Source organism: Scyliorhinus canicula, chromosome 2, assembly GCF_902713615.1.
Source record: "Scyliorhinus canicula chromosome 2, sScyCan1.1, whole genome shotgun sequence".
NCBI lineage: Eukaryota > Metazoa > Chordata > Chondrichthyes > Carcharhiniformes > Scyliorhinidae > Scyliorhinus > Scyliorhinus canicula.
Genome location: NC_052147.1, coordinates 142,114,866 through 142,128,933, shown reverse-complemented (window position 1 = coordinate 142,128,933; position 14,068 = coordinate 142,114,866). Strand labels below are relative to the sequence as shown.

Here is a 14,068-nt window from a genome sequence, read left to right as displayed (position 1 = left end):
GATTTTTGACTATGGCTTCTCTGACTTACACTTTCCCCCTTACTGCCTTTTGTTTCTGTCCCTGTTTTACTACCTTCTGACTTCCTGCATTGGTTCCCATCCCCCTGCTATATGTATGCTATAGGTATGCTATAATAGTGTTCGATGAAGGTAGCTGGAAGGAGGCTCGCATGGAGCATAAACACTGGAATTGTCCGGTTTCTGTGCTATAAATTCCATGTCACACCGTGAAATGAAAGGAAGACCAAAATCAAAGATAACTTGGCTGACTGTAGGTGATTTCATGAGTCTGGTGTGGTTCATGAAACCAGTATGCAATTTTAATCCTTCCTGGCGCCCCTTGACAGCAGCTGCCTGAGTGTTGTATTGCAACTGCAAAATACAATTTTGCATTTAACAACGTTAAATAACACTACATCAAAGTGAAAATATAATCTGTGGACACTGAATAATTCATGAAGTTACCTGTTACTTGTTCTGATTAGCATAAATCACTGAATTTGTTTGTTTACATTAATATTTAAGTATGTGTGCAAATGTAAAATCTGAGCTTAGTTTGCCCTAAGGACTTAATGTTAGTCGATAAGTGGGTGCACCTCCTGGTGGCATGGTGCCTGACCCATTTGCCTTCCTTTCCAAGGGTGAAAATGATCAGATGATTACAAAGGTGACTGATGAATAAAAGATGCGAGGGGAAGCTGTGACAAACCACTTTCCAGTATAACTCCTTGAATGTTTGTCGTGTTGTGGAAGCAGTCAGGAAGGGTAAAAATCCGAGTGGCAACTTTGCAAGGTGCACCAGGCAATATGTAATAAGGAACATTGAATGAGAAAAACTGTGCTTGGATTTAATGGTGAATTAGAGTTGATAGAGCAGTCGAAAAAGAGGCTTGGAGCCATGGAAGGGGGGTGCAGTCAAGAGGAGGACAGTGAGCATGGAGGAGTCTGTCGTTGAATATGAAAATAAAGACTTGCATTGATATAGCACATTTCATGATCTCAGGAATGTCCACACTTTTAAAACTTAAGTTTTTTTAAGTGTAGTCAATGTGGCAAACACAGCAGCCAAATTATTGTTTGTGGGATCTTACTGTGCACAGTACGATAATGACCAGATCATTTATAGCGGTAATGCTTGAGGAGATAAATTTTGGTTGGACGCTGAGGAGAACCCCTCTCCCCATTCTTTTTTGGGAATAGTGCCACAGAAATTTTTATGTCAGCGAGTGAGAGCAGATTGGGGGGGGGGGGGGGGGGGGGGGGGCTCGATTTAAAGTCTCATCTGAAAGACTGTGTTGAATGTAGGCCTTTCATATATATTGTATGTAGTTGGTGCAATAAGGTTAAAAGCCTGTGTTAATATGTGACTGCTGCAGTCATGTTTTTAGAAGTCCTGGTTTGAAAGGCAGCTCGGCTTTTTCGAGACAGGTGCGATTAAAGCATCATAAAAGTTGGGTGATGCAATTTTGTTTATATCAAGAAAGTTCCCTGGGGAGTAGATGATTTAGAAGCATTGTGTTTAGCTTTAGTAAGATGATGTTGTTAATGGCAGGAGCCAGGGTTCTCAGTTTTCAGTTTTGCGTTCAGTTAACAATTTGACTGTGGACAGACCAGCATCTGCTCTCAAAACAGTGAGTTTTGACCTGTCTGAGGGCAGACAAGCAGTTTATCTCAAAAAAGGGAGTTAAAGATTTGCGTCTGAATAGTACAGGAGCATTTTCTCGAAGGCTGGCAGGTTAAACAGTACTCTTCAGAGAGGCAAGAATCTGCAGGCTGTTTCCTGACCAAATTGTTCTCTCTCCAATCAGTCTTTTGAATGGATCTCTATTAAGCAAGTATTCTTGGCTCTGCTAACAGTATTTAAAAGTAGATTTTGATCAGAGATGGGTTTTGCTTGAGTGGAGATAAAACAACCAAGGTCCCAGATTCGATCCCAGCTCTGGGTCACTGTCTGTGTGGAGTTTGCACATTCTCCCCGTGTTTGCGGGGGTTTCGCCCCACAAGCCAAAGATGTGCAGGGTAGCTGGATTGGCCATGCTAAATTGTCCCTTAATTGGAAAAAAATGAATTGGATAATCTAAATTTAAAAACATACATTGTTTTACTGTCATTGTTGAGCATTGTTTAGTGGGTAATTGTAAGCTGTTCTCTTGTCTGAGGTTAAAGTTAATTTAATCCTTTGTTAGTAATAAAGTTTGTTTTAATGTACCATATCTCTATTTGTGCATGGTTTCACTCCTACAGCAAGGTATCCTTTCCTCGCAGTCTTACAAATAAAACAAAATATTGGGGTCTCTGTCCTATATCCTAGCAACTATCATAGAATTTACAGTGCAGAAGGAGGCCATTTGGCCCATCGAGTCTGCACCGGCTCTTGGAAAGAGCACCCTACCCAAGGTCAACACCTCCACCTTACCCCCATAACCCAGTAACCCCACCCAACACTAAGGGCAATTTTGGACACTAAGGGCAATTTATCATGGCCAATCCACCTAACCTGCACATCTTTGGACTGTGGGAGGAAACCGGAGCACCCGGAGGAAACCCACGCACACACGGGGAGGATGTGCAGACTCCACACAGGCAGTGACCCAAGCCGGAATCAAACCTGGAACCCTGGAGCTGTGAAGCAATTGTGCTATCCACAAGGCTACCGTGCTGCCCCATGTTGGGGTATGGTCCAGAATCATAATAAGACGGCATCTCCAACAGTGCAGTTCTCACTCTACTTAAACCCATGGCTCTCTGACACAGAGGCGAGAGTTGCTGCTACCAACTGAGCTTCAGCTGAAGGGAAAGACGGAAGGTATTCCAAGGAAATTTTAAAAGATGTTTTTCTTTGTTTGTTCCAGTGGCAGATGAAAGCAACTTTGGTTCTCTGGCAATACATCAACAAGGTAGGATGCTGGAAGGTTTATCTTTGCAGTATTTCATTCCCATTGGTGCAATATTTAGTTTACTCTGTGTTCACAAGTCTATCTGATTTATTGAGCAACTTCAATTTTTTTTTCATAAAATATCCTGTTTGCCACAAAATATGGTGCAGACGCTAAATCTCAAGTCAGTTTATTTTCCTTTAATATTGTGACATTGAATCATGGGGTGAAATTTAGAACAACATCAGCAATTGTGTTTGGCATCCAAAATGGTGTCCTCTAAACCCAAACACTCCAGCTACCTAGCTAACATCTCTTTCTTTGTCTCACAGCTATACACACTTTAAGCAGCAGAAAAGATCCCTCACCTGTGCAACATAAAGAATCATCAGTTAATTGCTGGTTGATCTCTGGTTGTTGCATTGATTCTAAAAGTATTTTATGCTTTCTGTGGTTGTTTAGAATTTCTCACGTGGCATGGCAGATGTTCAAAGCTTTTGATGACTTCAAGGTCTCTACACAAACCGTTTGCTCCAAGACATCTGTGCAATTGTAGTCAGTCCCCTTGTAGTCAGTCCCCTTGGAACATAGCATGATTTGTAGAATGAACAGAGGCCATGTGGAGTCGGACAAGTTGCTGGAAGTGGGAGTAGGATAAGAGAGAGACTTCAGAATACCAATCTATCCAGGGTATTTGGGTGAGCAATTATCCTACCTGCAGATCAGCAAGGAACAATGAGCTGAATTTTACCATGCAATTTGTGACCCTGATGTTAGGTGCAGTTGGGGGTCTCAAGCCTGCATTTTCTGGCAGTGAGATTGTCTCAGCATCTTCCTGGAGTCGGTTTCATAATTGGCCAACTCCAGGCTCAACATTCCAATTAAGTATGGTGGACAGGATGTAGATACTGTCTGCCCAACCAGAAGCAGCTGCATTGGGAATGGTGGGCGCTGCTGAGATTGAAGGGTTGAGAGAGTGCCTCGATTTGTAGGCACCCTTGGACACAAATAAATAATTAAAAATCAGCAGGACCAAGCAGACAAGAGCCTATGGATAGCCCAACTAGAATGCGGGAATAGCCACCACAACACCCTCTTTGGAACATGGGGTCTCTGGCTGCGTTGCAGTGCAGGTAATTTGCCCTTAGTAGGACCTCCAATTATTTAAGTTGGCTGTCCGCCTTATTCGTTGGGCAGCAGACTATGTATGGTCCAGATACTGGAAAATATCCAGGTCAATGGGCCTGCACTAATTTCCCCACCCACCTGCTCCCTAACCTGCTACCCTGGGACCGAAAGAAATCCTCCCAACTCACACCGGCAGGACCTTCCACTCCCGCTGACAGCGCACTCCCGCTGCGGGTCTCCACGAGGGTTGATTTCAATGGGAAATCCCTTATTAGGTGCCGCATATCAAATCCATCCAATGCTGCAAATGATGGGGATTCCATACCCTCAGCCGTCAGGTGGTATGTGCCAAACAAGCAGGCAATCATGCAAGTCAATGCTCAATATCATGGCAGCAGTCCATGCGCCTTCATTCTACAGCAGCCATTATAATAGCCATATTTAAAACAAAACGAGTAGTCCTTGCAGGCCCTCAGGTCTTGCGGCTGGTATGCAAGTAGTACTTCCCGTGATCTCCTTGCTGACCTTGCGCCAAAGGATGGCCCTTACAGAGTGGCAGCTGGAAAGTGGGTGGGATCAGGTGAAGCCAGAGTGTCAGCACTGTGAGGTTCTTGGTGGGGTCCCATGAGAGGCTGCCCTGAATGGGTAGATTGGACGACTCCGACAAAGGGGTGTTTTCCAGTTTAAGAGGCCTGAAGACCCTCGCATGAGGGAGGACAACTGCAATGAGAATGAACCCCCACAGGGATCAGGAGCACTGTGAAGACAAGAGCTGCGTGTGTTGCTATATTTATCTGGTTCTAAACACAGCGGTCAATATGGTCGCCTTCCTTAATCCTAATAATGTTTGCTCTAGAGTCGCCAGGTATCTTTCGATACCGCCACAAGGTTCAAACCCGAATACTGATCAAAGAACCAATGCACCAGTTAATTAGTTCAAAGTCAATACTATTTATTTACACACACAGTAATACCTACTCATGCACAAATACCACAAACTAAACTCTAACTATCTCTAACGCTAACGCCTATACTTAACTTCGGGTGCCCACTCAGTCAGAGGAACAATGGCCGTTGTTCGGATCTGAGGCTGTTGGGTTCAAAGAGGTAACATAGAACAGCTAAGGTCCTCCGTCTGATGGCGCGCGTTGACCTTGGACTGACTTGCTTCTGGTGCAGCTGGTGGATGAGTCTCTCCGCTTTGGGAGCCGAATCCAAGAGAGCGATTCTCTCTCGGGGGCTTCTTATACCCGAAGGGGCTTCGCGCGCTTTTGGGCGGGCCTTGAACTTGGCCCCAATTAATTGGGCCGTATCTTGATCACTCGTATTGATCTTGACCAATAAATGTGGAGTGTCTTATTAAGGTTAATGGGTGCCCCTATGGCGCCCCTTCGCTTTGGGAAAGGAGGTTGTCAGGGCTGTCCCTTGTCTGGACAACTGTATTCTATCTGAGTGGAACCTTTCCTGTTCCTCTTGAGGAAGAAGTTGTCAGGATTGGTTCTGCATGGGCCGGGCATCGGGATGGTCCTCTCGGCCTACGTTGATGATGTGCTCCTCATGTTTATGGACCCTGCTGACCTGTGGAGGATGCGTGAGTGGCGGGCTATGTATTCTGTTGCATCCTCTGCCGGGATCAACTGGGCCAAGTGTTCTCGACCCGTGGTGAGTCCATGGCGAATGACCCCTTCCAGAGGAGCTCAGGCCTTTCACCTGGATCGGGACCAACCTCCTTTACTTGGGAGTCCAACTTTTCCCAGCTAATAAAAAAGCTAATCGCAAATGAGACTTAAAAATCCTGGCCGGCGAATTGGCAGGAGCTGGAGGCTAAAGTCACCACAGGGGCTGGGGTGCCTTCTTGATCCCTTTAAACACATTTTGCTTTGATGTTTTAAGTCTCATTTGTGATTAGATTTTTTGTTACGGTAGCATGGTGGTTAGCATCAATGCTTCACAGCTCCAGGGTCCCAGGTTCGATTCCCGGCTGGGTCACTGTCTGTGTGGAGTCTGCACGTCCTCCCCGTGTGTGCGTGGGTTTCCTCCGGGTGCTCCGGTTTCCTCCCACAGTCCAAAGATATGCGGGTTAGGTGGATTGGCCATGCTAAATTGCCCATAGTGTAAGGTTAATGGGGGGATTGTTGGGTTACGGGTATACAGGTTACGTGGGTTTAAGTAGGGTGATCATTGCTCGGCACAACATCGAGGGCTGAAGGGCCTGTTCTGTGCAGTACTGTTCTATGTTCTATGTTTACTGCAGTTTTCCTTTAAGGGACTGTCCACTTAATTTGTCCCTCAGTTTATTTGATTTAGTTTTCTTGGTTATTTGTGTTGACCTAAAAGAGTGGAAGCATCGGCCGCAAACATTGAACTCCAAGGCTCATACCCAAAACTACATGACAGAGGTGCTACAGATGTTGCTCACAATGCAAGGTATTATGGTGAAGTTGCTCATCAGTCACCCCATTCAAGAATGATGGAAGCAGGGACAATGTCTTCTTCCCTCGTGAGGTTAGAACACAAGTCCATTGAATGCACTCATCTGCCTTAATTCCTCATCGTTGGATGGGTCAGATGGCCCACTGAGGCTCTCAAGAGTCAAAACATTTGGTTCATGTGGAGTGCAGAGGGGAAACTGTGAGGAAATGGCTATTGCGTGACAGGAGAGGGAGTGAGGCTTAATGGAAAGACACTTGCATCCAGACACATGGGTGGATGTCCCAGATCCTGAGCGACACCCCATCACTCCCAATGATGTTCTGTTTCAATTTTTGATTCTGGAGGATCATGGAGCCAATCAACCTGGCAATTTTTTTGTTTACGACTGACCAGCAGCAGCAACATCAGTGTGCCGCTGCACGTAGCCAGGACCAACATCCTACAGAGGAGGGGAAGGCAAGGCCCTTTGATCCTCTGGGATTAGGGCCCCCGCTGGCGGGACCTTTGAGGTTACACTACCAGCTATGGGTATGCTGCCGTAGAACATCCTACTTCCTCAGATGTCCGATGCTGAAGAATATTGCATTGTCATGGTGGACCACCTGTGCCAGGTGGTGCAGGAGTTGGCACCACATAGACTGAGAGGTCACCTATTGCCTGTGGCCTTGAAAATTGCCAGCGCCTCATTTCAGGGTGGCCGTGCTTGGACCGATTGGGAGGAGCCCTCCAGTATAGCCCCCAGAGGGTGTCACACATCATAGTGTCTGCTGCACTCTGCACAACCTGGCACTGCAGTTGGGAGAGCAGCTGGATTGAGAACGTGCAGGAATGCCACATCTCCGACGAGGAGGATGTTGAGGAGGGCAGAGAGGGGCAACCCGCAGAGGAGAAGGAAGGACCTAGGGCGACGGCCAGGGCCTGCAGAGGCGCAAGGTTAGGGATGCCTCTCAGTTTGGAAACATCCAGGACTAGGTTGTGAAGAGCTCGCCCACCATGAGGTGTGATAACCACTCACGACTGAGGTGCCTGCGGGTGGTCATCATGATGGTGGCTACATTCATGGGCAGGGCGCTAAAGTGATTGGCCGGATGCTGAAGTAGAATGATAATGACTTGCAGTGAGGACAGAACAATACTCCTCTTATCTACAGGCCTATGTCTGACTGCTGCCTGACGGTGAGGTGAAAGTGACCTGCCACTGAACGGGCTTGTCATGGGGGCCAGAGACGCTGGATGAATCTCAACTGCTACTGCCTCTCCTGAGGTCAGGGATCCTGGTGTTTCTCTCCTCCTGCATACGAGGTGGATGGATTCTCACCACGTTTTCAGTCCTTGGCATCCTGATCACTAAAGAATACTGTCGAACTTGAGAGGGCTGAGTGTTGATGTTGGAGGGGTTTAAACTCACATCTACATGACAGCGAGGTACGACAGATGTTGCCACCAATGCAAATTATTATGGTGGGCGTTTGGGGTGGGTGGTGGGACTGGGAGCCCAATGCCAGTGGCGCCATGTCTTTAGCATGGGGGTGGGACGGACTTGGCACTGCCATTCTCACACTCCATGGGGATGAACCGCCGAGTGTGCACGGGGCTTTGCGGTGCATGGTGCCATGACACGACAGCGTGGAAGATCTGTATGCGTGAACAAAGTGATTTTTAACACATACAATATTACAATGTTGACTTATCTCTACTAGGGCCTAGGTTCACCCATACCCACTAGGTGCCTATAATTTCTTACTCTTCCGCACACTTTCGCTATGTCTTGGGTGTCCACCCAGAATCCACACCTGAGGATGAGACAGCCTTCTGACTTCCATGTTATCTTGCCTGAGATGATCTTGGCGTGTGTCCCCTGGAGGCCTGGACCATGAGGGTCTGGGCCTGCTTTCAGGTTGCACAGTTGTGAAAGTGCTATGCTCTTCTGTGTGAGGCTGGGGATGTGTCTCTCACAGAGAGGGGGATGTCAGATGGACTGGACACTCTCAGGATCTCCTTCCCATAAGACCCCGGGCTGCGCTGAGCCCATCCTCTTCGCTTTGGGTGCCCGGGGGCCCCAAGGATCCTCCATTGGATAGAGGAGCAGCTGGAGTGAGATCCAGAAACCCTGTCATCCGCTAGCATGGACACCCATGGATTCGCACTCGTGCATGCACCATGCAGTTGAAGTCCTGCATCATGGAGCTCATGTCCTCAGCCATGGAGGTCATGAGCTGGAATATGGAGTGGGCATCCCCAGTCAAGGGATGTACCTCCTGTGCCAAGGTCTCCATTGCAGATGCTACCCTCGCAATGTTGACCTTGTTACGTAGGAGTGACGGCACCATCTCCTCGTACAAAAGGTGATTGGGGTCATCCTTTCATGATTCTCACGACTCTGTCTTAGCAGTTCCATCAGCTGAGGGATGACCGAACCTGGGCACGTCATCGGCCAGGGGCTCAGCAGTGTTCAGAGCCCTAGCATCCCTCTGAGTGCCAGATCCCTGGGAATTTTCTTCCTTCGCAGACTGTGGATCTTCAGCGGTGAGGTGCTCACTAGTGATTGACCCAGAAGCCTGTCTACTAGTTAATGCCACCGAGGTGTGAGTATCTGTGCTGATGGAATGTGCGGGTCGTGGTTGTGACACCACCTCAACGCTTTTCTCCGACAGGCCTCCCTCAGAACTGCTCTGGTCTGTGGTTTCAAGAGGACAAGAGGATGGTCCGCGCTGGTAGACTGATTGGCCTGCAAGGGAAACACAATGGCATTAGTACATCGTGGGGATGAATGATGGGAGAAAATTAACGCATGTGAGGCTTGCACCATGGCTGCATGTCTTGAAGGTTCTCACTTTTGTCTGCTACCGCCGCCGCCTCACTCTCTGCACAGGTGAGGTCCTGCTCCTCGCATGCCATTTTGTGGGCTCACTTCTCATAGGGCATAAGGCTTCTCAGCATGACTACAGGAGGCTGAGCCCGCTCTTACCGGATTTGCTTGAGTTTGTCCTGCAATGAGATAGATGGGAAGAATGTCAGCGGGGGTCCTGCTGGGTCAGATGCTGACGAAGGCTGGCACACGTGGGAGGTGAGCGAGAGTGGGGATGTGAAGAGCAGATTATCTCCTTGGGGATCATGGGGGTTGGTAAGACGCTATGACAAGTGTTGGGAATCCGTGAGATGGCTGGGAGAGAGATCATTGTGAAGGTGTGATGTGTGCGTTAAAGGGTGCAGCGGGAGAGATGAGAACTTAGCCTGGCTACACAAAGGTTATTCGTCTTCATTGAGCACTGTTGCCCTGTCCTCTTGTGGTGCGAGCTGACACTCACTGTCGTGGCGACAGCCTCCCAGGTGGGACTGGTGATGTTGCTTGCTGGACGTCTGCCCGATCGTAGGTAGAGGATGTCACACCTTTGCTCCACACCATCCGGAAGTTTGGTCAGGGCTCCCTCTGTGAATCATGGTTTTCTCACTGGAACCGACACTTTGAAAATATATGGCAAGATTCCGTCCTTTGTGTCTGTTTTGTTTGCTAATAAATACAAAGCCAAAGATTAACTGACAGGTTAACAAGCAACAGGATAACGTGCGTTCTATCCCATCTGCTGTGGTGGTGGAGAGGGGGGGGGGGGCTGGTGATTCATTTCATTCTAGAATATTCCCTGCCTGCCACGTTCCCCGAAGAAATGAAAAATCATTAGCAAAATATAATATCTGCACAATAAAACAAACTTCCCATTGCGATCGACAGAGGGATAAAGCAGCTGAGATTTTGGAGCAACCTGTTTTAGGCACTGACCCTACCACCAACTCCCCATTGAGGCAGTAATATCCATTTAATACCGCATCATGTTGCGATCCATATTCCCCATTCTCATCAGTGCATAGCACAATCTATCAAAGGGACATCACTGTCCCTGTAACTTTATTAGGCAAGTTATTTTGTTCTTAATCTATTTATGAGCACACGTCATGCTGTGTTGTTTGTGGGTGATGCCAAAACGATACTCAGCTTCCAGAGCAGAGCGATTAAAATTCCCCACCGAATGGGGTGTTGATGCTCTTGTATTTATTGGTTCCTGACTGGGGTCTTGCCAGCAGAAATATCCTTCCTTTGCCCTGTCCTGCTTTGCCACCAATAAAACTCATTTTGCTAAACTGTTTTTTTTCGTATTGCATACTTGAGATCAATTAATTTTCCTGTACAGCCGATCAGCACCTAATTCATTTGCAACGTTTAAATCACAACGAGCTGGACTTTGTTGGAGTCGGGCATCTTTTTAAAAATAAATTTAGAGTACCCAATTCATTTTTTCCAATTAAGGGGCAATTTAGCGTGGCCAATCCACCTAGCCTGCACATCTTTGGGTTGTGGGGGTGAAACCCATGCAAACACGGGAGAATGTGCAAACTCCACACAGACAGTGACCCAGAGCCAGGATCAAACCTGGGACCTCGGCGCCGTGAGGACGCAGGGCTAACCCACTGCGCCACCGTGCTGCCCGGGGTTGGGCATCTTATGATGAACCCATTCATTGGACTTCTCCCTGCACCAATCATTTCAGCCCATAATTTTGTTTTTGGGCCACAATTTGTTGGAACTGCGAACTACAAACGACGCATGAGGGCAACAGTGCATTTGTTACCCGAGAGACTGGCAGCACTGGTAAGTTTATTTCCTGAAACAGTGAGGCCAACGGTTGGAAAAAAAACAGGAATGATGGAGCAGGGAATGAGATGAGTTTGTGAAGAAGGAAAAGCAAGGAAATAAATTTAGTGTCTGGCATACTTAAAAATCTCTAAGAACAACTGAAGGAATGAGGCATCCATAAGTTACGTTGTTTGCTTCCTGGGCCAGACAGATTAATTGACATTGCATTAATAATTAAAAGATTGTTAAAAAGGTCCAAATTCACAAAGTTTTTTTTAAAAATGAAGTAGGAAAACAAGGGGACAATGCCGTTTGTACGAAGGAATTGGCTGAGCGTTTAAGTCCACCAGTAGGCTCTGGAGATTTGTGGCTTATACTGTACCTTTTAATCCCCTCAAGTTCCTGGCTGATACTTTTACAGCAAGATCCCATTGGATACAACTAACTGGAGTGCATGATAATTATACTGTTCAGTGAAATATTTGGATCTTCAATTCCTCAGGGCCTTCTCCCAGCTCTTCCTCCCACTTCCTCTTCACCTCCCCAATTGGAACCCTTTCCCACTCCATCAATTCCTTATATATTTCCGAGACCCCCCCCCCCCCCCCCCCCCCCCCCCCAACCCCTGTTTTGACATTACCTTATCCTGTAGCCCACTTAGTGGGAGGCAAGGGTTGCGCGGGACCTGTCTCTGAACAAAATCCTGTACCTGCAGGTACCGGAACCTGTTCCCACCCAGCAACTCAAACTCCTCCTCAAGCTCTGGAAACCCTCATCAATGAAGAGATCGCCAAATCTCTCAATCCCTGCCCGCTGCAACCTCCTGAAGCCCCTGTCCAGGCCCCTCAGAGCGAATCGGTGATTATCACAAATCGGTGACGACACCAACACCCCCTCCAGTCTCATATGCTGCCTCTATTGTCACCAGACTCTCAGGGCTGCCACTACCACTGGGCTTGTGGAGTACCGAGCCGGTGAGAATGGTAGAGGTGCCGTTAACAAACCTTCAAACTGTAGAAGTCAATATTTTTCCCGCTTTTGGACTGTGGTAGAAAGATTCAACAACGCTCGTAATGGAAAAATAACAAGACTTTATTTACGAACAGACTGCATGCAGTAAAGGCTGAAACTTGAGGTCAGAGAGCAGTTAGTATTACTGCTGATTCCTTCCTAAATTCGCACTTTCACAGAAAATCAGCTCAGTATTTATACATTATCAGAATCAGGATTACGTGACTACAGCTTAGTCGGGAATTCGATCAGAAGTATAAACATAAGCAATATCATAAAACAGGCGTCACCATGCTGACCTTCCAGGACTCTTTGTCTCATCATTCATACTATTATTTTGTCATTTGATGGAACATTAAAAGGTCGGAGGAGACTTGTTACTTCCTGACCTTATCTCGTCTTATTTAGACTGCCTTGGGTTATGACGAGTTAGTCGTATCAGAAGTTGCGGAGGTCAGGCATTTCGGAATGGCTTGACTTTCTCCAATGGTATTCAGGCTTTAAGACATGCGAAGTCAGCTTTTCTTACATTGTACCAAGTAGTTCACCAGTTTTCCCATCATGCCATTACTTATTTCGTAGAACATCACAAAACTCGTGCTTGGAAAGATGCCACCTCCACTCGCTCCCACTCGACCCCTACCCAACTACCCATTTCCTAACCATCGACATATTAGCCGCCCAGCAGTAATTAATAAAGTTCGGAAAGGGCCAAGCTTCCCTCACCGCGCCACCGCTCAAGAAGGACCTTCTTCACCCTTGGGGCTTCCCTGGCTCATATAAAACCCGAGATCTCCGCATTCATCTTCGTAAAAAATGCCTTGGGAATGAAGATTGGATGTCACTGAAACACGAACAGCAATCTCGGGATAACTGTCACTTTCACAGTCTGTACCCTCCCTGCCAATGACAGCGGGCGCATGTCCCACCTACGGAAGTCCCCTTTCACTTGCTTCATCAACATACCCAAATTTAGTTTATGAAGAACAAAGAAAAATTGCAGCACAGAAACAGGCCCTTCGGCCCTCCAAGCCTGCACCGATCCAGATCCTCTATCTAAAACTGTCGCCTATTTTCTAAGGATCTGTATCCCTCTGCTCCCCGCCCATTCATGTATCTGACCATATACATCTTAAATGACGCTATCGTGCCCGCCTCTACCACTTCCACTGGCAATACGTTCCATGCACCCAACACCCTCTACATAAAGAATTTTCCACGCCTATCTCCCTTAAACTTTTCCCCTCTCACCTTGAACTCGTGACCCCTAATAATTGAGTCCCCCACTCTGCGTAAAAGCTTCTTGCTATTTATCCTGACCCCAGTCCCTTGCCACTTGAATCCCCAGGTACCTAAAACTCCCTTCCACCACTTTGAATGGCATCTCCCTCTGTCTCCTCTCCTGCCCCCTTGCCTGGTTTGCAAAGACCTCACTCTTGCCCATATGCAGTTTGTAACCTGAGAACCGACCAAATTCCTCCAGTATCCCCATAATTCCTGCAATTTTCCTCAACTATTCTGTCATATAAAGGAACAAATCACATAGAGTGAGACCCTATGGGCCGCCCCCTCTCACTATTCCCTGCCAAATGTTCAATGCTCTCAGCGTCATTGCCAAAGGCTCTATGGCCAGGGCAAACAGTAGTGGCAAGAGTGGACACCCCGTCTCGTCCCCTGACACAGACTAAAATATTCTGATTGAACCCGGTTTGTCCTTACATTCGCCACAGGTGACTGATATCGCAACCGGACCCAATCCACAAATCCCTGCCCAAATCCAAACCTTCCCAGGACATCCCACAAATACTTCCACTCCACCCGATCACAGGCCTTTTCTGAATTCATGGCCACCACCACCTCGACCTGGCGCCCCTCCACAGGCATCATTATTTTATTTAGGAGCCGCCTAATGTTGGACGTCAGGTGTTGTCCCTTCACAAATCCTGTCTGGTCCTCCCCTATTACCCCTGCATGCAATCCTCTATACGTGT

The 14,068-nt window shown here is 47.4% G+C and overlaps 1 protein-coding gene across 1 annotated transcript in view; it reads left to right on the top strand.

Annotated features, from left to right (window-relative positions):
* Window positions 1-14,068, top strand: part of LOC119958709 (partitioning defective 3 homolog B-like) — a 1,329,970-nt gene that overhangs the window by 791,097 nt on the left and 524,805 nt on the right. The window contains exon 16 of the mRNA XM_038787288.1: window positions 2,853-2,897. Coding sequence (XP_038643216.1) covers window positions 2,853-2,897 — 45 coding nt within the window. The remainder of the gene's footprint in view (window positions 1-2,852; window positions 2,898-14,068) is intronic.